Source organism: Armigeres subalbatus, chromosome 3, assembly GCF_024139115.2.
Source record: "Armigeres subalbatus isolate Guangzhou_Male chromosome 3, GZ_Asu_2, whole genome shotgun sequence".
Taxonomy (NCBI): Eukaryota; Metazoa; Arthropoda; class Insecta; order Diptera; family Culicidae; genus Armigeres; species Armigeres subalbatus.
In genome coordinates this window covers 188,111,657-188,134,612 of record NC_085141.1, presented here as the reverse complement: position 1 = coordinate 188,134,612, position 22,956 = coordinate 188,111,657, and the positions used below count along the sequence as shown (strand labels likewise).

Here is a 22,956-nt window from a genome sequence, read left to right as displayed (position 1 = left end):
AACTCCTCCTCTTGGCCAACCAGAGTGTTCAAGTCTCCTATGATGATTTTGACGTCGTGGCTTGGGCAGCTGTCGTACTCACGTTCCGGCTGCGCGTAGAATGCGTCCTTATCATCATCAGTGCTTCAGGTGTGGGCTATGGACGTTGATTATGCTGAAGTTGAAGAACCGGCCTTTGATCCTCAACTTGCACATTCTTTCATTGATCGGCCACCACCCGATCACGCGCCTTTGCATATCGCCCATCACTATGAAAGCTGTTCCCAGCTCGTGTGTGTTGCCGCAGCTCTGGTAGATGGTATGATTACCTCTAAACGTTCGCACCATTGATCCCTTCAACAAACCTCCTGCAGCGCTACGATGCCGAATCCACGGTCCTTGAGCACATCGGCGAGTATGCGTGTGCTCCCGATGAAGTTGAGAGATTTGCAGTTCCACGAACCGAGTTTCCAATCGCTAGTCCCTTTTCGTCGCAGTGGTCTTCGCCGATGGTTCCGGTCCGTACTCTCTTGTTGATTGTTCGTTGCTTAAGATTTTTAAAGGCTGGCTTGCAGGGCCTGACACCAAACCCTCTAAATTTCCGGAGGACCATTCCTCCTTATTTCCGGTGGACCATGGTGCACAGTTTCACTTAGAGTCCCTCGCTGGCACTCGGACGATGATCAGCCGCCCCTAACATGGAGAACAGACGCTGTTGTGAGCCGATCCTGACATGGAGAACAGACGCTCAATAAGATTTGTACCTCCGGAGAGGAGCAAACCCCCCCTTCCCTGTCAGCATACGACCATAGTTCCCACCGGGGTTGGTTACCCGATCTTCCCTAAGGTTGCTCGTATCCCGGCCAGCACCGCGGGGAGGTAGGGATAGGAGTTGCTGGGTAAGAGGCTAAGGACCGCGAGATGGGGTCTATTTTATTCCTTCAGGTACGCGAAGTACCAATGGTACGCTTTACCCAGCATTTGCCGTGCCAACGTTAACTTACATAATCAATTAAAAATTCGCATTGCGCATAAGGGTTGGCGGAACGCCCTAGAGGACAAGTTGAAATCGAGTGCGTTGGCTTACTGAAATCGCCTACAAATGAACCGTTTGTTTGAGGAACTGCATATGTAACATTTTTGGCCAAAATGAGATTTTTATATATTCTGAATCCTCTTCCAAAAATACGTATGCTGGCAAAAAATACGAAAACAAATTTGAAGTGAATCAAAACGTGATATTTATCTGGTCATTAGATCTGAAGAAGATCCGTACATAATTTATAATCCAACCTTATTTGAGGGGGTTAGAAGCAGAGGGGTGTAAGTGACATTTTTGTCAAATTTGAGTTGACTATAGCGAAAAATGCTCTGGTTTTAGAGCTTTGCGACAATATGTTGATATAGTTTGTACGTTATTTGTAAAAAATGTGAAAATTCACAGAAAATTAGTATTTTTTTTAACTTCCATACGATTTGTATGGGACGAAAAAATATTGAAAAATTTTGCACCCGTTTTTCTCAAAACTAGGTTTTTGTCACTTACACCCCTTTGCGTTTGACCCCCTCATTTTAAACCTTATCTAGTGGTTTTCCTTAGACTTTCTAGGTGTTCACTAAGAAATTCATAAACCGCTGTTTTATTTGTTATATTATCTACTTCGTTTTCTTCTTGAGGAATTCATATAGGGGAACTGTTTCGATCTCAATCTCACTGTACATATATCCATCTCATTGCTGAACAAAGAAATACGGCACCAAATTCGTCGCTTCTTTTTGTCAACATGCGTGCTCAGTGCTGAAAAGAATCACAAAAATAATAAACAAACACAATTCCTTTCCATTGCTTTATTTTTGATGGGATGGAAATAGGAGCTATGAGATGAAGTGGCGAACCGTTCCCCTACTTGATGTGATATTTTATTTTTCTCTATCTCCTACAAAATAATATGTTACTACCAGAAATTCTTATAGAAGCTTCCCCGGGAACTTTATAAATTCCTCCGGAAAGTTATCCATAAATTCCTTTGAAAATCTTTCGAAAATCCTTCTCATGTAATTGAAATTCCTCCAAAAAAATATTTAGAAACCCCTCACTATTTTTTTTAGGAAATTTATGGGGAAATTCCTTGAATTTTTTTTTCTTCTCTCCAAGTTTTACTTCTAGACATTTCTTCGGCTATTCTTCCAGAAAAATCTACGATTTCGCTCCATAATTTCACTTGTAAATCAATAATTCTTTAGGAAATTCTTCTAGGAACTTCTCCGGGAATTCCTCCAGGAACTCTTCCTTTAATTCTTCCAGGATAACTTCCAGGATTTTTTCCGGGAATACCTCCGTAAATTATACAGCAAAATCCTCTAGGATTTTATTCTAGAATTCTTTTCGCAATTGCTTCAGAAAATCCTTCAAGAATTCATCTAGAAATTTCTTTAGGAATTTCTCCAGAAACTCCAAGTATTTCCCTGGAAATTCTTCCAGGTTTTTTCCGGGTATACCTTCAGGTACTTCTCCAGGAATTCCTTAGATAATTTCTCCAGGAATTTTTCCGTGGAATTGTCCTGGAATTCTTTCCGGATTTCACTCGGAATTTACTCCAGAATTTTATTCAGAAATCAATTTGAGAGTTACTCCAGAATATCTTCCAAGAGTTCTCCCAGGATTTTTTTCAGAACAAACCCCCGGGAGTTCATCCGGTAATTTCTTCAGCAATTCATCTGGGAATACTTTCAGGATTTCATCTGGGAATTTCTCCATTAAATACTCCTGTTATTTTGCTGGAATACCTACAGATATCTCTCCGGAAATTCCTTCAGGAACTTTTCTAATAATTATTTCAATTCTTCCTTGTTAGAATTGCTCCGGAAGTGCTTGTGGCAGTTCCTCCGGGAGCTCCTCCAAGAGTACCTCCGGGAATCCCTACAGGAACTTCACAGTGAATTCCTGGAGGATATTTGGCAGGAATTTCACGGGCAAGGGAATGGGAAAGCACCTCAAAAAATCCAACTCCGGGTATTTCACCGGCTGTTCCTCTGAAAATTCCTCCGGGAGTTCCACCAGGAGTTCCTTTGGGAATTTATTCAGGGTTTCTTTCAGGAATTCATTTAGGCTTTCTTTAGAAAATTATCTACAAATTCCTCCAGAAGTTTCTCCGAGAATTTCTCTAAGAGTTCCTCCGGGAGGTCCTCTAGTAATTCTTCCAGGAGTTCCTCCGGGAATTCTTTCTGTAGTTTTTCATTTCGGAAGTTAATTTGGAAGTTCGAAGCGGGCTTGGTAGTCATATGGCTACTGCTTCTGCCTCATACGCAGGAGGTCGTGGGTTCAATCCCAGGTCCGTTCCATTCTCCTACTTTGTATCTTTCTCTTTATTTCTCATGTTCTAGCAATCGCTAGAACTGGAAATGGACTTCCATACCGTTTCCATTACTATTCCTATACCTTCAACTTGAGTATTCTAACAGTAATCTGCTAGAATTGGAAATGAACTATAGAGCTCGTTTCCTACATCCAATTAGAAATTCCATCAGTAACCTTCTCCTATCTATCACATTGGCAGCTCGTTAACCAAGACGGACCTCTGCCTCTCCAACCTAACCCAGAAATTCCAACAAATTCCGCATGAACTCGTGGCAAGTGCAGAGGTATATTCGGCTTGCAGTGGGCGAGTGATTGCATCATCATTTCCTCCCCCTTCCCTACAATGACTTGCATTCTGACGTGGCAGTCGCCAGTATGACCTAACAAATGAGATCACCAGTACTTGTACATTGAAGATGTGTGCTAGTCCCAAGCAAACATCTGTTGGTTCCCTGTGCAAGAACAGCTGATCTGGTCATAATGGAGTAGCAACTACGAGCAGTCAATCAAGCTCAAGCTCAAGCTCGGAAGTTAATTTGGAAGTTCATCCGGAAGTTCTCACGAGAGTTCCTCCGGGAATTCTTCCTGTAGTTCTTCAAGAAATTCCTCCAGAAGTTCAACCGGCAGTTCCTCCGAGAATTCCCCCGGAAATTCCTCCGGGTGTTCCTCCGGAAATTACTCTGGAAGAAACTCCCGGAAGAGTTCTCTTAGAAACTGCCGGTGGATCGCCCGGAGGAATTCCCGAAGTAACTGCCCGAGGAACTCTCGTAAGAACTCCCGGAGGATTTTCAGGAGGAACTCCCAGAAGAATTCCTATAGGACCTCCCGGAGGAACTTCCAGAGAAACTATAGGAAGAACTCCCAGAAGAATTCCTATAGGACCTCCCGGAGGAACTTCCAGAGAAACTATAGGAAGAACTTTTTCTAGCTAAATTTCTGAAGAAAGCCTAATTGATTTCCTGAAAAAAGCCTGAATGATTTCTTGGAAGAGCTACTGATGGAACTCCCGGAGGAATTTTTAGAGGAACACCTGGAGGTACTACCGGAGAAACTGCCGAATGAAATGAGTAACCGGAGTAACTTTCGGAAGAATTCTCGAAGTAACTCCCAAAAGAATTTTCAGAGGAACCCCCGGAGGAACTGCTAGTGGAACTACCAGAAGAATTTTCGAAAAAATGTTTTAGAAAATTCAACTTATAGATAAATCTCGTCTAGCTGAAACCTTTGCAGGGGTATGTAGTTGGATTATCATCATCATCATCAGAGCACCTTCCGGAGAATTCCCGAGGAGCCCCCGAGAAATTATCGGAGGAGCTTCTGGAGGAATTTCTATATACATTGAAGAAGCCTAAATGAATTCCAGAAAGAAAGCCTGAATGAATTCCCGGAGGAAATTCGGGACAGATTCAGAGGAACCTCCGTAGGAACTGCCGATAGAACTACCGGAATAATTCTCGGATGAAAACCTTGAGGAATGGAATTTTCACAAGAAATTTGAAGATTTTTCGCGAAATTCTCAGGAATGTTTACTGACAATTCTGCGGAATTTCCCCGGAATATTCTTAGCAATTCCACGGCGCAGTTTTTCAGAATTTTTTATGAGAAACAGCACGAAAGAATTATTTGAAGAATTCCCTGCACAACTTATGAAGGGGTTCGTGGAGGATTTATTGGAGTAAATAATGGTGGAATTTTCGGATCAATTCCTGGCGAAAGTTATAGTGAAATTCCTGAAAAATTTGCCGAGGAAGTTGCTGGAGGCATTCCTAAAGAATCCTTGATAGATTGCTCCCGTCTGGAGCAATTGTCGAAGGAATTCCTGGAGAAAGCTTGCATATTATTTTTTTCTGCCTATTTTATAGCATTATTTCAGAAAGGATTTGTTTAGAAATTCAGATGTATGGTTCTAGTTTTCTAAAACTTATGGAAGAATGCAGGATTTTTATAATAATTTTTATAGCCGACCTAAAAAAGTTGGCACTCCCCTACTCGAATTCCTGGCTACGCCCATGGCTAAATTTCTGTTATTTTTTTAGGAAAGAGAGGTTTTACGAGAAGAGAAAATATTCTACGGATATGTGCAAACTAACGATTTATTAGTTTACCTGATTGCAACAAATTAATCAATTTGCAGCTATAATAGAACATTTATCGTGCTCGTTTGTGTAGAAAGCTTCTGCGACTGGCGAAAATACAAAACTAGTTTTTATCCTGTTGCTAGGTATCTGAATATGTTTTATGCTCAAAGGTTATCCAGGTTAACGGTTCTAATGTGATATCGCGGCAACCTTTTGATGTTGATGACTTCCCCCAACCTTTCTTAAAGAATATAGCAGTGCAAAGCGCTAGCCAATGCCTAACCACCGTGTTTAAATAGTTCTCAAATGCTCACGATATATTCTTGATTTTTTTCAGGCTTAAGGACCATAACTTTTCAAACATCGAGTGTTCTTGCAACATGCCAATGTGCCTACATTATTTTCACTTGTCATAAGACGAGTTAATACAATCCCATTGAATTCCACCACTTAATTGTATCTTGACAGATACGTATTTCGACCTCAACAGTAAGGCCGTCTTCAGTGTCTCGTACTTGACTCGACTCAAAATAATTTTCTTATCAAAATTACATTATTTTGTCAAAACGCATAACAGAAATTGAAGCGATTCAGAAAACTTATCTTTGCAAGTAAGTTGAAGAGTTAATTATGTACGTACTTCATACTTGGTAGTAAACCTTCAAGGTCAAAACACAAACCATTGATGTATTACTACATATATTCTTACGTCTATTAAAGCTCTATTAACGACCGCCGTTCACCCCTGCGTTGTCAACCAGCAGGCTTAAGATATCGCGATTATTTATTTCTTATCATTGTGAAGTGGCCAGACAATTGACCATTGGAGCTTTATGAGGAATCCCAAACAGTTGAACAAACGGTTCGAAAGAGAATATCATCGGAACAGGATAACAAATGTTTTCGAAAAAAAATGCGCTACAATGAAAGATGGACAGCGTTGCTACGACGCGGCTTACCCGCTAATGCCTAACCGTATGTGAATATGTAGAAACCATTGATAAGACAATGGATTTCAATTGCTGATAACAACCTTATTGATCATCGGACGGGCTGAGCAACAATCACCGCACAAATAACGCCTGCCCTAGCCTGGTGCTCGAATTGCGTAGGAGATGCATTATTGTTGTGCTATATCTGGCCACATCTTCCAGTGCTAACAATTGGGCGTGATCGATGGCCATCGAACGTGTCATATATTATGTCGGCAGTATCTGCGAGCCTCTGCAGCTATTGGAGTAAGCTGAATAGTCGTACCTAGTTGGTTTAATTACTGTTGTTCGGTTGATAACACCTATTAAATCATACTGATTTTGACAAGGTTTATGATAATTAATTCGTGTCGATATTGATAGTAGAAGTATCAATATCAGAGCTGTTGTCGGGGTCTCAGCGTCGGGGTAGGGGCGTTTCCCAAAAACAGATAATTTGTTTTGTTTTATCATTAGAAGTGCGTGAGAATAAAATAAAATTTTCCACGGTGGCATGAAATACGAGCATCCTCAATTTTTATCACTATAATGCCATGAGTAATAAAATGGTGGTATCAAAATATTATTCATCAGTTCAATTTACATAGCACCAGTGCGGAGATACATTACAATGCTTGACGTATACTTGTCAAATCAAATTGTGATAATATTCATATCAATCAATCATTTCTAATGGAATCGAATAAATGAATCTGATTATAGTAGAAATACTAGAATAAGAGATCGGCGAAGACGCCATCTTTTTTCCAATTGAACCGTCAAAAGCGGTTCCAATTAGCATTGTTTACTTTTTGCATCAATAAGAAGCAAACGAAAAGTTCAAGTGATGCCAGTATTATTTTCATGATTTCATACCTTTTCATACGTTGCCATTTCAACAGCTTTTTACTCCGCCGGTCTCTGTTTATAGAGTAGTTAGATTATAGAGCCTGGAAATAAAATGTGATAAGCTTCTTTTTATCACTATATCTAAAGCAATGATCCGCCGGTGTTGAACTTAATCTAGAATTAAAAAAACACCTAAATAAAGATTAAAAAAAAAAGCAATGATCTGCTTGAAGGTTGAAAGTATGGCTGATAATTAAATTCATTTAATCTGTGACTGAATCTGTAACTGTAACTGGATCTCCAGACTGGGCATAGTGTATCTATTGTACTTGCCACACAAGATACATAATCATGCAATGGCGGGCATTGAAAAGCTTTCAATTAATAACTGAGGAAATGCTAATAGAATATTGATGAAAAGCAGGCCAAGTACTAGTTGAAACGTAGAGCCATAGAAGTAATAGAAGAAGAGTAAGTGCATCAATTTTCAAAGTAATTCCTGAGGAAATATTCCGAAAAAAACTCTTGAATAAATTTTTGATGGAATTTCTGACGGAGTCTCATCCTCAGTTGACATGGCTGCTGAAGGTCAGTTTATCATCGGGCATCACTCGCAATTGTATGAGAGTTCTCCTGGAGGAGATGTCACAGCCGTCGATTATAAGTCTACCACTACCGACTTCCATTTCTTTTTTATGATGCGCCACGCCGCTTGCATTCGATGGCGTCCTCGGCAGTGCCAACTACCTATTTAATAGCGACCAATGTTACATGTACTGCGGATCTTAGATTTCTTTGGTTTTCTATTTCTGTATATGATTGGATTCCAATTTAAATCTCATGTATATGGGAATTCATTTATCTCTTTTAAATCAAACTTCCCACTGTTTAGGAAGGCGCCACCGTCCTTCCCTGTCTCCTCTGGCTACGCCCTTGTACCTCGTTTTTTAATAGTTAAGGCTCCACCAGACCTAAGCGATTCCATCGCCGCGACGGCGACAACTATAAGGTATTTTATGAGACGTTTCGCGGCGGCCCGATTATTTACATTTAATGTTTTGTTTTGGTATGATTCTGCGTGAACATTCCGTTAGGTCCAAACACAAAATAAATTTTCTAACGTTTTACTTTTAATTCATGTTTTCTTCAGCATTTTATGCTTAGAATGCTATGGTATAAATTATCCAGCAACACGTATTGGAAATCGTACGAAAAGCTTGGTTCTCAAGCTCTAGAAACCGAAAAGTAAAATAGGTTAAATTGATGATCAGACCCATTGAAATGTTCAGCGCGAAATAACCAAACAAACGGGCTCCCACTAATTGTCAAAGTAGATAAACACGAGAAAAACAGCTGTTTCGATCTGTCTCATAAAATGCCTTATTCTCCACGATTCTATCGTTGGGTCGCTGCAGGCAATGTTCTGTTTACGGTTCTATACCAACGGCGACAGAACTGCAGTCGCCAAACAATAGAATCGCAACGCGTATGTTTGGGGGGACCTTTATCCTTAACCGATTTGCTTGCATCAAACAACGATGGTAATTTTTGTCCCTTTATTTATTATAAATTGTTTTGATCGGACTGTGGGCTCAAAAGTTATGGACATAATACTTTTTTTTATAATGCACGAGAAAAGTTGGATTAATTAAATGAATGCATGACTGAATAGAAACAATTAAAACATGCAAGCAATTTAGTGGTTTTTGCATTTTATTTTCGTACGCGCATAGCACCTCGATAAAATCAAACTGAGATTCAAATGGGTCAATAGAAATAATGTCACTGAAACTGTGTATTCAATTGAAGTCAATTTAAATATCTATGTTGTTTGTCATGCACCGAATTACTATTATAATTGGAATTGGGTTGCTAAACGATGATTTGACTGCGTGGAAGTAGCATCTAGCATGCAACATTAGAGTGATTCAAATTTTGACTTTTTTGTACCCCGATACTTAAACGATTACATTTGCCATTTTAATAATCCTCCTAAATTTTTAGCAAATTTGGATGTAATTTGATTGTGCACACGTCATTTACAGTTTGTATGGAAATTACTGTGAAAGTCGACCCTTATATAAATGACCAATCTACATTGACATATAGAATTGACTACATAGAATACTTCTTGAGCTGGAAGGCAGTTGTTGTTGCGAAGCGATTTGTTTTTTGGAAGCACAGTTATGAGGAAAACAAAAATGCTTATTATTGATATTGATGTTATTCTTTTACGTGTTCAATTGAATTTTCCACGATTCTGTATTCCCTCAATAACTTTTCTTACAAGCATCAAATCGTTTCACAACAAAGACGACCTGTTTCCTGGTAAAAATTTCTATGTTGCCGATGTACTCATATGATTTTAGAGCTTGATGGGAAGCGTTGGGGAACGGTTTTGCTTAAAAGTTACTGTTTTCATAGTAATTTATACAAACTTCAAACCGTGCGTGCTCACTCAAATTAGATCCAAATTAGCTCAAAATTTATAAGGATTATTAAAATGGCAAATGCAATCGTTCAAGCATCGGGGAGCAAAAAAGTCAAAATTTGAATCACTCTAATGCATATATAAATAAACATATTGCATTTTTCAGTAAGGATTAGACTATCGTATAATTTAACGACAAACCAAAATTGCTAACACATAAAAACGCATTTGTAAAAACAGTGTAAAATAACATTCTTGAATTATGCATTGACGTCATCCATTTTCAACCATTGACAACCATTTTCAGATCATGTATTGAACTGTCAGAAAATGGGGAAAACTTGAAAACTTGAAGTGAGTGAAAAAACACTCATTTTGAGAATGTTGACCAACTCAAAAACGTTTATTTTTAAACCCTTAAATGGGTGAAAAAAGTCTTGTAAATTTTAGTTTCAAATTTAGCTTCCAGTTGCAGAAATTTGAAAGATTATTGTGACCTGTTTTGTGAAGCTGTTATTGTGAAACCGAGAACCAATGAGAAGCTTAAGCGTAAGTACTTTAAATCATTTTCAATTGAATGTCAAAAACCTTTCATTCGTTTCTTGATTAATCAGGATCGAAACGATGGAAGTCCCTTCTACCATGGATTGCCTGGATTAAAATATTATATTTGTATGACTTCAATAGAATATATCATAAAATAAACAAATTAGCTTAAGCATTTTATTTGTTATACTTTTCTTTGAATCTGAAACAAACCCCATTTTTTTCATTCTAGCTCCATTCTTGAAAATGAGAGTTCTTTAACCCGTTTTTAACAAAAACCAATTTATAAAAATGGGTAAAAATTCCACCTTTTTGACATATATTGCCTTTACTCATTTATGAGTAAAACATGGTATACCCATTAAATGAGTAGATCCACTTATTCTTCAAAATGGGTGAAAATTTACCCTTTAATGAGTTTACGAGGGTCTCCGTAATATAACGCAATAATCTAAGTCGACTAGATGGCTGTTTGAAATTAACGGCTAAATGAGAAATTCTCGGAAGCTAATCATAAGATTGTTTCCCAATCCAGCCAGTTCGGAACCATTATTAGGGTAATTGCTTGCTGTTAAGAAAATTGTTTTGGGCTTTTTAGTGGAATGTCTTCAATTGTCATAAGACGAGTTCGTACAATCCCATTTAATTCCACCACTTAATTGTACCTTGACAGATACGTATTTCAACCTCAACAGTAAGGTCGTCTTCAGTGTCTCGTACTAGACTCGATTAAGTACTGTCAAGGTACAATTAAGTGGTGGAATTGAATAGGATTGTACGAACTCGTCTTATGACAAGCTTGCTGTTCCCAGCAATGAACAATTGTTCCGCAGACAGAAAAAGAGTGAAGTAATTAGAAAATAAGTTCTCTTTGCCCTTCGTAACAAAATACACAAACAATAATAAAATGCTTTAAAATGTCAGCAAAGTGTTAAACTTATGGAACTTACTGCTTTACTATGTTTTTCTCCATAATTATTGAAAACAAACTGTTACTTGTACATTTGAGATCCCATAACTAAAAAACGCATGATGCATCAAAGACGTGAATGAGAGCTTCAAGCAATATGAACATTCGACTTATCACTGAAACTGGATCATTTTTGAGCACGATGAGCATAATGACCGTACAGTTTGTAGTTGACCAGAACAATCGTATAATTACACAATGAACCAATAGGTGGGGCATGGGATTTTGGCGCTGATCACGGCCTTGAGGTCTATCGGAGGTAGGAAGGAATTAATGTTGAATTCACTCGCCCACTGCAAGCCGAGTATATCTTTGCACAAGCAACGAATTCGTGCGGTTTTTTTTATTTAGAATAAATAGTAACTATACGAATCCTATCTGCACATCATTCATAATAATCACGCCTTTGTTTTCTAAGTCCTATATTCTAGAAACTAAAAATTCAACACTTGCAATAACATAAACTCCTCCGTCGAATGTTGCGTTCAATAAGGATAAGTACATATATGCATATGAACACGTCATTTTATAGAATAGATCGTTCACGGAATGGATTATTGATAATACATAATTGATAAAATGCTAATAAACTACCAGGTGGATTAATACAGTTTACGAATTGGAATTTGCCTAAATGAAAAAGAAGTATTCGCATAGAAAATGGGCGTTTACGGGGACAATATGTGAGGATTCGATTTCTTTTTCAGTAGATACCAAATCATGAAAGTCATCGAAAAGGAATACATCTACTCTCTGTCAACGAATTGAAGCGGTTCTTTTCACTTTATCACACTTTCACTGATTGAAATCGTAAATCACAATGTTGCGAGTTAAGTGAGTCACGTGATCAAATTTCCACATTTCAATGATCGGTATCGAAAATCTTATCATCCATTCATTTTTATACTATAGCACTTATTGAGTTATTTTTAATCATTTTATATAGTATTCCATTCTGTTAATTTTATTCACTGTCTCTTACCACTTTAATTTTTTCGGTCATTCTGGAAGAGTATAAATTTCACCAACCGGCCACACCACTGAAGTCAACAGCGAAATCGAGACGAATGATTTTTTCACAGAACTTCAAACCAAGAACATGTTCTGAATAAGTTTCCGTTGACACCGAAGCGAATACCACCCACTGACACTGCACTCCCGATCCCGAATGGATGACAACTGTCCACCGGAGTCACCAATCAACTGATGGGGTTCCCTCTCCAGCGGGTCTTCGAGAAATGTTATTCAACCGCCAATTAATCTGGACGGACGGAAGTGTTGGGAGATCGCTCAAGTGCTCATTCCAGTTTGTAAGTATATGCTGCGGGGCTTCGTTTGTGTTTTAGAATGAAAACCCATACCGGCACTTGTTTGCTCATTGGTGTTAGGAAGCGAATAATCAGCGAATGCAATACATTCCGTACTGTTGTCTATCAATTGTTTATGATAACGTCTGCCTAGAGGGTCCAGATCGATGATTGTCTACACATGCGTTGAGTTTGCCATACTGACAGATTACATTTATCACTATATGGCTTTGCTGTGGCAATGTTGTTAAGCAATGTTAAGATCATGTGTCAGCATTAACCCAATCGAAGAGAGCATTGTCTCGTTTTGTTTCCAAGGCTGAGAAAGCGTGTGGACAAAATATGATGTCAATTGTTATAATTTACAACTCTCGACACGTGACCTATGAAAGAAACACGTGATTGGGAAAATGTGACTATGGAAAGCAATCCGCTGTTGAGGTGACCTCCGATTTTGAGCACCAAATGCAATAAATTAATTAAAATTAATTTACTATATTTTGATGCTCAAAATCCGCTGTTAAATGATGAGCTAAATCCTTCACACCAGAAGATGCAATCAAGCAGTTTGAAATGTCTATGCGATAAATTGGCCATTTGGCAAAATGTGTATTCACTGGCGATGCTTTAATTTAACAGTCTTCTTGGGTACTTAAGTTAGTGAAAATTACAAATAAGACCGTAAGAAACACTTGAAAGTCATATGGAATCAATACTTAGTGGTTTCCAAACCGATCGATGCACAGTAGCTAAAATCGTGTTTTTATATAAAAATACGCCGTTTGGTGGCTATTGCGACTTGAAACTTGAAACTATAAAACTTGAAAAATAAAAAAGTTAGTTTTAGTTTTATTGTATTTTTTAGTCATATTTGATTTAACTGCAACTTGACAACGGGCAAATTGTGGCAGTCAATCTCATACGCATAACAAAGTACAAGTAATGAACTTTAAATTAATTCCTGAACTATAGAGTTGTAAGCGAATGTAAGATATGTTTCATCAAAAAACATTTCCTACTATGCAAAGCAAAATCAATCTCCCATCACAAGGAGTTAATGAATCAGCGCACCATGCGTCTCCATATGCTTGTATGCTTATACGTCGAACATGTTCAAAGCTTGTTGACATAAAAAGCAAATTACGAACTAGGGGAAGGAGGGGCAATATGCCCTAGCTAAGCATAGACTGCGTTTATGCCTTAGCTATAACGATTTTCATGGGTGTTTCTACCTCACGCAACAGTTGAACAATATAGCTAGCTGATGCCATGTTAAAATTAGGAAAAATCTCAATCATATTGATAATATTCACATTTCAAAAAAGTGGTGATATTCTGTTGCCGGAAAACTCATGAGGCAAAACGCCTTTTAGCTGGCGGCTCCTAGGGAACAAAGTACCACGCGTCGGCGAATCAGCATTCTAGTATGGATAGTCCGTGGAGACGCAAGTACTTTGTAGGTTATTGCCACTAGGGCGTTTTGCCTCGCCAAAATGTTAGATGTTTCTTCAAAATGTGAAAATTTTCGGTTTTTCCGACCTTCCCATGCACTATTTTGAAACTTTATTCGCCTATCGTACATAATTTTAGATCTAGTTTTGTTACGGACATCTTAAGGACGGTAAATATGAGGCAAACCACAAAGGCGTTTTGCATCGGGGGCGTTTTGGGGCCTCTTCCCCTAGGTGTCTTCGACAACGTTCTTCACGAGAACTTTTGCTACAACTTTCGCGAAGACATATACCTTGTATGTCGTAAATTGAAAAAAAAAAATTTTTTTCCTCTCACTTTTAGGGGATATATCGTAAGCCTGAATACCTCCAAATAAGCGCATCGGAGAGAAGGGTGGCAATATACCCTAGCTAAGCAAATACTGCTTTATTGTCTTATTTGTAACGCTATTCAAGATAGCTAGTTGATGCCATTCAAAAATTGTAAAAAATCTCAATCATATTGATAATATTCACATTTCAAAAAAGTGGTGATATTCTGTTGCCGGAAAGCTCTTGAGGCAAAACGTTAGTTAGGGGAAGAGGCCCCAAAACGCCATCCGAGGCAAAACGCCTTTTGTGGTTTCCCTCATTTTTACCGTCATTAAGATGGCCGTAACAAAACTAGATCTGAAATTATGTAGGTTAAGCGAAAAAAGTTACAAAATAGTGTAGGGGAAGGTCGGAAAAACCGAAAATTTCCACATTTTGAAGAAACATCTAACATTTTGGCGAGGCAAAACGCCCTAGTGGCACTATCCTACAATGCAGGGGAAGAGGCCCCAAAACGCCAACCACAACCACTGGCGGCAGCACTACGAAGAATAGCTGAATGGCGATGTGGTAGACGAGCATGAGGGTATGGTGATGAACCTGGAAGAACGCGCGCAGGACATAGTTTTACCGGCTCCGGATCTCCAGGAACTCCAGGAGAAGATTAGCCGGCTGAAGAACAACAAAGCCCCTGGGATTGACCAACTACCAGGAAAGCTATTCAAACACGGTGGTGTGGCACTGGCTAGAGCGCTACAATGGATCATTACCAAGAATTGAAAGAAGAAGGAAGTTTTGCCGCAGGAGTGGATGGAAGGTGTCGTGTGTCCCATCTATAGAATGGCGATAAGCTGGATTGTAGCAACTACCGCGCAATCATATTGCTGAACGCCGCCTACAAGGTACTCTCCCAAATTTTATGCCGTTTACTAGCACCAGGGGCAGCACCAGGCGGGTTTTGTGGTCGAACGGACCAGGTGTTCGCCATTCGCCTAGTACTGCAGAAATGCCACGAATACAACGTGCCCACACATCATCTATTTATCGGCTTCAAAGCCGCATATGATACAATCGATCGGGACCAGCTATGACAGCCAATGCACGAACACGGATTTCCGGATAAACTGACACGGTTGATCAAGGCGACGATGGATCGGGTGATGTGCGTAGTTCAAGTTTCAGGGGCATTCTCGAGTCCCTTTGAAATGCGCAGAGGGTTACGGCAAGGTGATGGTCTTTCATGTCTGCTATTCAACATCGCTTTGGAAGGGGCTATATGAAAAGCAGAATTACACGAGTGGTACAATTTTCAATAAGTCCGTCCAGCTATTTGGCTTCGCCGACGACATAGATATTATGGCACGTAACTTGGACCAACGCGCACTTGGAGTTTTCGAAAGGGAAGTGCTGCGTACCATCTATGGTGGGGGACACATGGCGGACGGTACGTGGAGGAGGCGATTAAACCACGAGTTGCATGAGCTGCTGGGAAAACCATCAATCGTTCACACCGCGAAAATCGGACGACTGCACTGGGCCGGGCACGTAGCCAGAATGTCGGATAGTAACCCGGTGAAAATGGTTCTCGACAGCACGATCCGACGGGCACAAGAAGGCAAGGTGCGCAACGGGCAAAATGGATCGATCAGGTGGAAGATGACTTGCGGACCCCCCGTAGATTGCGTGGTTGGCGACGTGTAGCCATGGACCGAGCCGAATGGAGAAGACCACACAGACCACTAACTGCAACGCTAATAGATTTTCAGTCATTTTCAAGGAGGATGTTGAACCCTCATCATTATGAAACGGTATATCTCAAGTACACCAGTCCAAACCAACAGCTCTGCTGAACATATCACAGTTTTGTAGTGTCATCTGCATTTGTCATTTCAAAACTTTTTCCAGAAGCCAAATTCACTTTATTATTTTTGAACCACTAATAACGCTTGAGTAGTCCTATATTTTGTCCAAAGATACATTGCTCTAAACATAACATCTAAGGCTAGAGAGTGAAATCTTTCCAAAATGTCACGTGTCATTAGACATAATGCCATTTGAATGACATTTCGCCTCTCATGCCTCAGAATAGATATTTACAGCAATGTGTTGTTACTGTGTTTAGACAAAATTGGTGGCCTTTTAGGCGCAAACAGTTCGTAATACATCTTGAATTTATATCAAGCTTCTGGGAAAATAATATAAAGGAATCCAATGACATTTTACAACACTGGCATATTTCTTATTTCCCTCTTAACTCAACCTACATGTGTGAAATCTTCATGAAACACAACAGTGAAGCTACTAAATGGTTTTCTTACTCCAATTGAACAACTCTACGCGAGAAAAACAAAAAGAAATAAAACATTCATCCAGTGTGGCGATGTATTTTCAATGTAGTTCTCAAAAACTGTCCATGAGTCTTATTCAACTTCGTAATAATGAACTTGAAGCAATTTGAATTAATGAGGATTTAAAAAAAATCTATTTCGGCGCGGATTAAAGTCTCTCATCAATCTTTGGTTTAAACAATGATTTTTTGTGGTGTTTTATTTTCTTCTTACTAAATTTTGCGTTTTAAATACATAGTGACTTATTCGTTCAAGAAACATGACCAATGGTTTTAGAAGAAATCAGACAAATTTGTTCTAAACTAAGTGGTATAAATTAAAATGGTTTCAAAAATATGTGCCAAAGAACTCTCTGAAATATAAAAATAAAACAAAATCAAATGAAATGCTCAGTATTTGCATCCATAAAAAACTTAATTCAAAAAAGTAATAATATTTTACTGAATAAAATTAAAAATATTAATTGCTTTTTTTTTTCAGAGCAATTGCTAAAACAATCGTTTTTAACCTTTCCTCGCGCGTGGTCCTGGAACGCTTATGCAGAGTCGTTCGTGTTGTGCCCAGTTCTAAAGTAAACATTTGGACTTTTCGTTACCTTCTGGTAACAATATCAAATTTAATTATTCAGACAACATTTGGGTCATAAAAAAAACTCTATTATTACATGTTTGTGTTATTAATAAAAGTTTAAGTCAACCTATTAAAAGGGGATATTTCAAAAACATGTCAATAAAGTCAAATTTCGTTCAATGTGTGTCAAAGTGATTCGGATTCTGACCAAAATGTTTTTTTTTTTGCGGGGCTCTAATAAATTCTAATAAACTTACCCTTGTTACTTTCCGCACTTTTCTGTTCGACATCTTTGTATTACTGACAAATTCTCTACGCTTCTACACTTTTTTGGCACAGTGGTAATTTTAATGCAATCACAACGACATAAAATACTACTCCAGTGATATTAGACGTAATACTTTCAGTGTTTTCTTAAGGCACTCATGGTTGCTTCCAAATAAGCATGAAATTAGGTTCTTTTGCAACTTTTGTTTCCAACACTCCAGAGCTTCAGCTTCAGAGACGATTCTCGGTCAGCACTAGAATGAACAAATCGACACTTTGTTAGACGATATGAGGCGGAATCTCGTTGATGGGAATCGGTGTTATGTCGTATCACTACTTTTACTGCATCTTCAGACCATTTCGCATAACGCACACACAACGATCGGCCGTTAACACTATTCACTGGAGGAACATATTTGTCAAGCTCTGTTTAATCACACCCTCTGGCACGTTGTTGATTGGTTGCATCGACAATGAAGGAACAAACTTCGTCATTGCTAACGTATCGTCTCGTCGCCACCAGCAGTCATATGATTCACTTACAGTAATGCAAGTCTTATCATGTGTCCGACAACTAGCTTTATACTGTGATAATAGAATCAATCAATAACCCATATTTACGCCGACACAAATCGTGCTAAATCGATAGGAAGACATAACTAGGCTATTCTATAATCACCCCAAGTGGTTAGCAGCATTTGTAAATGCTTCATTCGTCAATCAGACGTTGGAAGCTGTGAAAAAAATCTAGTTTGGAAATGCGCAACCCGTTGAATATCCAGTTGGGTATGAAGTCTTAATGAAGGAAAACTCCACAGTTTGCTTATCTTATCATGCAATAAAGTGGTCGCTTAGAGCTACTTCAAAAATGCACCCATTCTAGGCACAGCTGCCAACACGGCCTATAACCAGTAAGTTTCAACTCTGTTAAAATTTTCACCTCGAATGCATCAACCCGCACGCTGAACCGAGTACGAAGTAATGGAAGAGTCTTGATAATTACAGTGTCGGATTGTTTGATGAGTGATTATCACGTAAGAGAGAGGTTATTGTTTTTCTGGGCTAGGGCGTCCGATGCAGAGGTCGACAACAATTGCAGATTGATATATTTCCTATGATAGCATTCACAGGGGAATGAACAAACATTTTACGACGTTGTTGATTGGGCACTCGGTTCGATAATTCTTTGATCATTTATCCTTATCAATGGAATGATACGCATAACAATTAACGCTGGTCTAAAAGTTAAAAAATATGTGTAAATGATTTTACAACGATAAATTCAATACAACGAAAGTATCAAGTATCAATATGTATGCTAAACAATTGTGCTTTATTTTTAAACCATGAAGATTTTGTTATCAGCATTTTAATTTTATTTTATTAAGTAATTTAAACACAATTACAATTTATTGAGTAATTTAAACAATATGAAAGCAACGGACCGTAATCGTATTCTGTTCCTAAGGGAAAACGTTCATTTTTGCATTTTTACTTCTAGAGGTTTCAGTTCATCGTAAATCAAGTGGCGCATTACGTTAAAGTATAACCCAAAGGATGCCAAAAACCTTTGCTAAAGAACGTTCGTTGCTTAAAAAAGTTATAACACTTTGAAGAATGGTTGTTCAAACCATTTGCAACAAGTCGTTTATTCTGCCATCACTGCCGAAATACGTGGACCAATAACTTAACTGAGTGTTATATTAAAATTATTGATCTTATAGGGCAGGGGAACTAATTGGAGTTATTCGGAATCATTTCTCAATGTAAAAATTCGGACAAAAAGGAAGAATGGTTTTGCCCTCTAACAACCAAAGGCTGCCCGGTAGTGCTGGCAGAAACATCTTCGAAGCGTTATAATATTTTTGTATACGTGACAACAATCTTCATCAAAGTCATTCGGCATCTTTCAGACTTTATGAAAACGTATTAGGTGACGTGATTGGCGATAAATTGAAGTCGCTAGGAGCAAAAATGCAAAAAAGTACGATTTCCCATACCAATTTCCATATAAATTTAAAACGCGATGCGGAAAGCGAGGACGGAAACGATTCAGAAAAAAACTTGATATTACTTGATTGAATGAAGTTTGCGTATTTCCATACAACTGCGCCCACTCTAATGAGTACGGACCAGTACTGGTAGTTTTCGTGATGGTCACGTGAAAGGCGAAAACAGTTGCATTTTCATTTTCAGGAGACCAAATGAAAATGTAGCGGGCTCTCGGTCACCTGTCACATTACAAGCAGTCATGATGGGAATGTTGCTTTGTTTTGAAATCTTAATTTCTAAATAGTTTTAATAAATAAAATGATTAGATTCTTCCTGATTTTCGAGAAAGAAGTTACATTATTAAAGGAAAAACAGCGCGTTTGCAATAGTTTGATGCGCTTTAATGAAATAAAAATCCGTGAAAATTTGGCAGACTTCCTTTCATTGTTTATGTTTTTTAAAGTTGGAGAGAATAAAATGTAAATATCGCGTGACCTCTCTCACTGAAAATGAAAATCTCAGTACTGGTACGGACATTCCGAAAGCTAAACTCGGCAAACCAGCACAGGTTTCCCCTATGTTTAGTTAAAAACCTTTTCCTTCTAGACAAACCAGACCGGATGTGTGTTTACAAAATTGTGTGCACATACACACATACAGACAGCACCTCAGTTCGCCGATCTGAGTCGATTAGTATATAACAATATGGATCTCCGAGCCTTCTATCAAAAATTCGTTTTTGAAGTGACCCTATAGTCTTTACGTAGGGCTACTTTCCAACATAGTATTCAATCAACATTTTTTCAATTATTAATTGAAAGCTTTTTTATACATGCCATTGCATGAGAATGGATCTTCTGTGGAGAGCACATTGGATACATTATGCCCATTAAGTCGTGAATGTTTCCAAACCGAAAACACCCTAGACCGAACCAAAAATCGAACTCGCCATCTCCGGATTGGCAATCCTACTCCTTTGTTCGCATTTCCACAATGATACATAAAAACGATAGAACAATCAAAGGCTCGCCATCTCCGGATTGGCAATCCTACTCCTTTGTTCGCATTTCCACAATGATACATAAAAACGATATAACAATCAAAGGCTTAAGACACTATAAATTATTATCAACTAGTTTATTTATGGACGCAGTAGCGCCCTTGGCAAGTTTTTTTTAATATAAACGGTTCATGTGTTATTCAACGTCTGTTGTCTGTGATTTTTAATCAAATGCTGTGTCTGGTTGTCTAATGTTGTTACTGGTTTTGTTTTCTGCATCTGATAGTAAAAAAGAATTGATGATGATGATGATGATACTACCATCTATTGTAGCAAGGCACCTGCCGATAGCACTGGCCATATCTGACAAACGAATTGATCATGTCTATACTATTGTTTGTATTTCATCAAACTCCTGTATGAAGGGCCAAAAATGGGTGGGGTGGTTCCATAAGTAGAGACACTTATGCAAATCCACGGGATGAATAGAGAATCTCCTTCCAGAAGAAAGTTCGTACATACAATAATATAATCTAGCCCTCGTTTCCCAGATTGACCCAATAGATGAGGAGAAGAGCCCGCCCTTTATCCACGAGATGTTAACAATAGGAAGTTGGCGATTCCACTCTTCCTACCCAAATCGCTTTAATCGGGTGCCCTGATGGTTATATATATACTTTTTTTTATATAAATTATTGTATATGATCATGATGGGATATAATGTAATTGTGTATAATGGAATTCTCTCACCAAATTTCCGTGCGTGAAAAATACAATGTTTGATGGGCGAGATCCTTTCTTCACACCAGTAGTGTGTTTTGACAATGCTTCGGTTTAGAGCCAATGTCTTGAAAAGCACAGACGACTAAGACGGGACACGAATGGTCACTATCAAAATCAATTTTCTTCGCGGGGTATCTTGATGGCATTCGATTTGTCAGTGATATTTACTGATAGTAAAAAAGAATTGAAGTGCCAAAAATTTTATTTTTTGTGAGAATTTTCCCGCGTGCTGCGTCTGGTTGGCTAGTCACCGGACAAACAGGGCTATTATATTTATGATATGGTTGAACGTCAATTTCTTGAATAACATTGAAGACTAGATTTGTGCTGATGTCATCAATTTATCAATCTACTCTACGTTCTACTCCAATACGTTTACAATAAAGTGCGTCCCACAGTGAAGATCTTTATAGTCGGATATCTCCAACATTCAACATCTGGTTAACCTTTGTTTTCCCGACGGTGATGTACCTACACATTTATCGGCATGCTGCACCTTGCAGTAGATTAATGCACTCTCTTTGTGGGGTGTACACTAAGACGATTTGCATGCATCCAAATGCTACGTCTAACATTGGCAAACTTACTCATTGCAACTTCTCATTGCTAAAACCCTATTTTTTTCGTTGCTTTCCAGTTCTGAACGGCACAGTCAGTCATGTTGCATCGTGTATGTAGATGATATACACTTTGAAAGTCGTTTTGCGATTGCATTCCACGTCAGACTGTTGACTGCAGTTGACAAAGCCTTGATTTTTATATTCCATATTGCAGGCTTATCACCGCTTTAGTTATAAAAAGCAACATTTGCACGATATCAAATTCATTGCGATACTAAGTATTGCTCACATGATTCAAATCGAAGCTCTCGAACGAACCGCCGATGGACAACAACGACGATTGAAGCCATAAACATGTGTTCGGGTTCAGAAGGTGATTGGATGGATAAGCCCCACCGCACAAACCGGCGGATTTCGTGTTGATGCGTAGAATAATTGAATCAAAACAAAATACAGAAAAGCGGTCAAGCAACAAAACGACGACGTCAAAAAGTGGGCTAGGTCGGAAGTACACTTATTGCGGTAGGCCTCCTTGACATTGTTTACCGGTTCACCGTTCCCGAATAATGCAAAATCGGATGTCTACGTTGAATTGTGAACTTCAACGAAATAACAGCAGATTGGACATTTATGGTGTTTACCATGTTGATAAAGCCAGTCCCGACTTGTACACAAAGAATTCTGTGAGCTGAAGCTGAACGATTTGCTTTCGAGATACCTAATTGATTATAAAACAATATAACCAGATACGCAACCAGAATGCAAGCGCCAGAAGGGTTGCCATTGAGCCATATTAATTTGGCAAACAAACACGTTTGAAGTGTAGATAGTTGAATATATCAGGACACTGAAGAGGTGACTAATTCGTCTACCCATGATTCATTCAATATGGCGTCCAATGTTTTCGTTATTTTTTCGTTTTATTTATGATAACAAAGTATCTAATGTATCTACGTGCTATTTTTCTTCATACAATAATCTTCAAGTTAATTGCCGAACCAATCGCCCAAAATAAGCCCAAATAAAATATTTACCAATACTGCACAATGAAAAATATTTCATCGCACGTTGGTTTGCCGGTCAATTCAAATAGGTATTCATAAGATGGGCAATGAGTGACATTTCCTACTTAATTAGTCTCTGATCTGTTTCAACAAAAAAGGTTATACAAAAACTGTAACTAT

General features: G+C 38.5%; 1 protein-coding gene across 12 annotated transcripts in view; it reads right to left on the bottom strand.

The window, feature by feature from the left end:
- Positions 1-22,956, bottom strand: part of LOC134225636 (monocarboxylate transporter 14) — a 109,005-nt gene that overhangs the window by 31,056 nt on the left and 54,993 nt on the right. For 3 of the 12 annotated variants that reach the window (XM_062705880.1, XM_062705881.1, XM_062705883.1), the window contains exon 2: positions 17,428-17,691. The exons of 7 other annotated variants lie outside the window; for them this stretch is intronic. In XM_062705880.1, coding sequence (XP_062561864.1) covers positions 17,428-17,460 — 33 coding nt within the window. In that variant the 5' untranslated portion in view covers positions 17,461-17,691. Of the gene's footprint in view, positions 1-7,262; positions 7,296-12,164; positions 12,377-17,427; positions 17,692-22,956 lie in introns of those variants that run through there. 2 more of the 12 variants (XM_062705885.1, XM_062705886.1) reach the window with 2 other exon arrangements.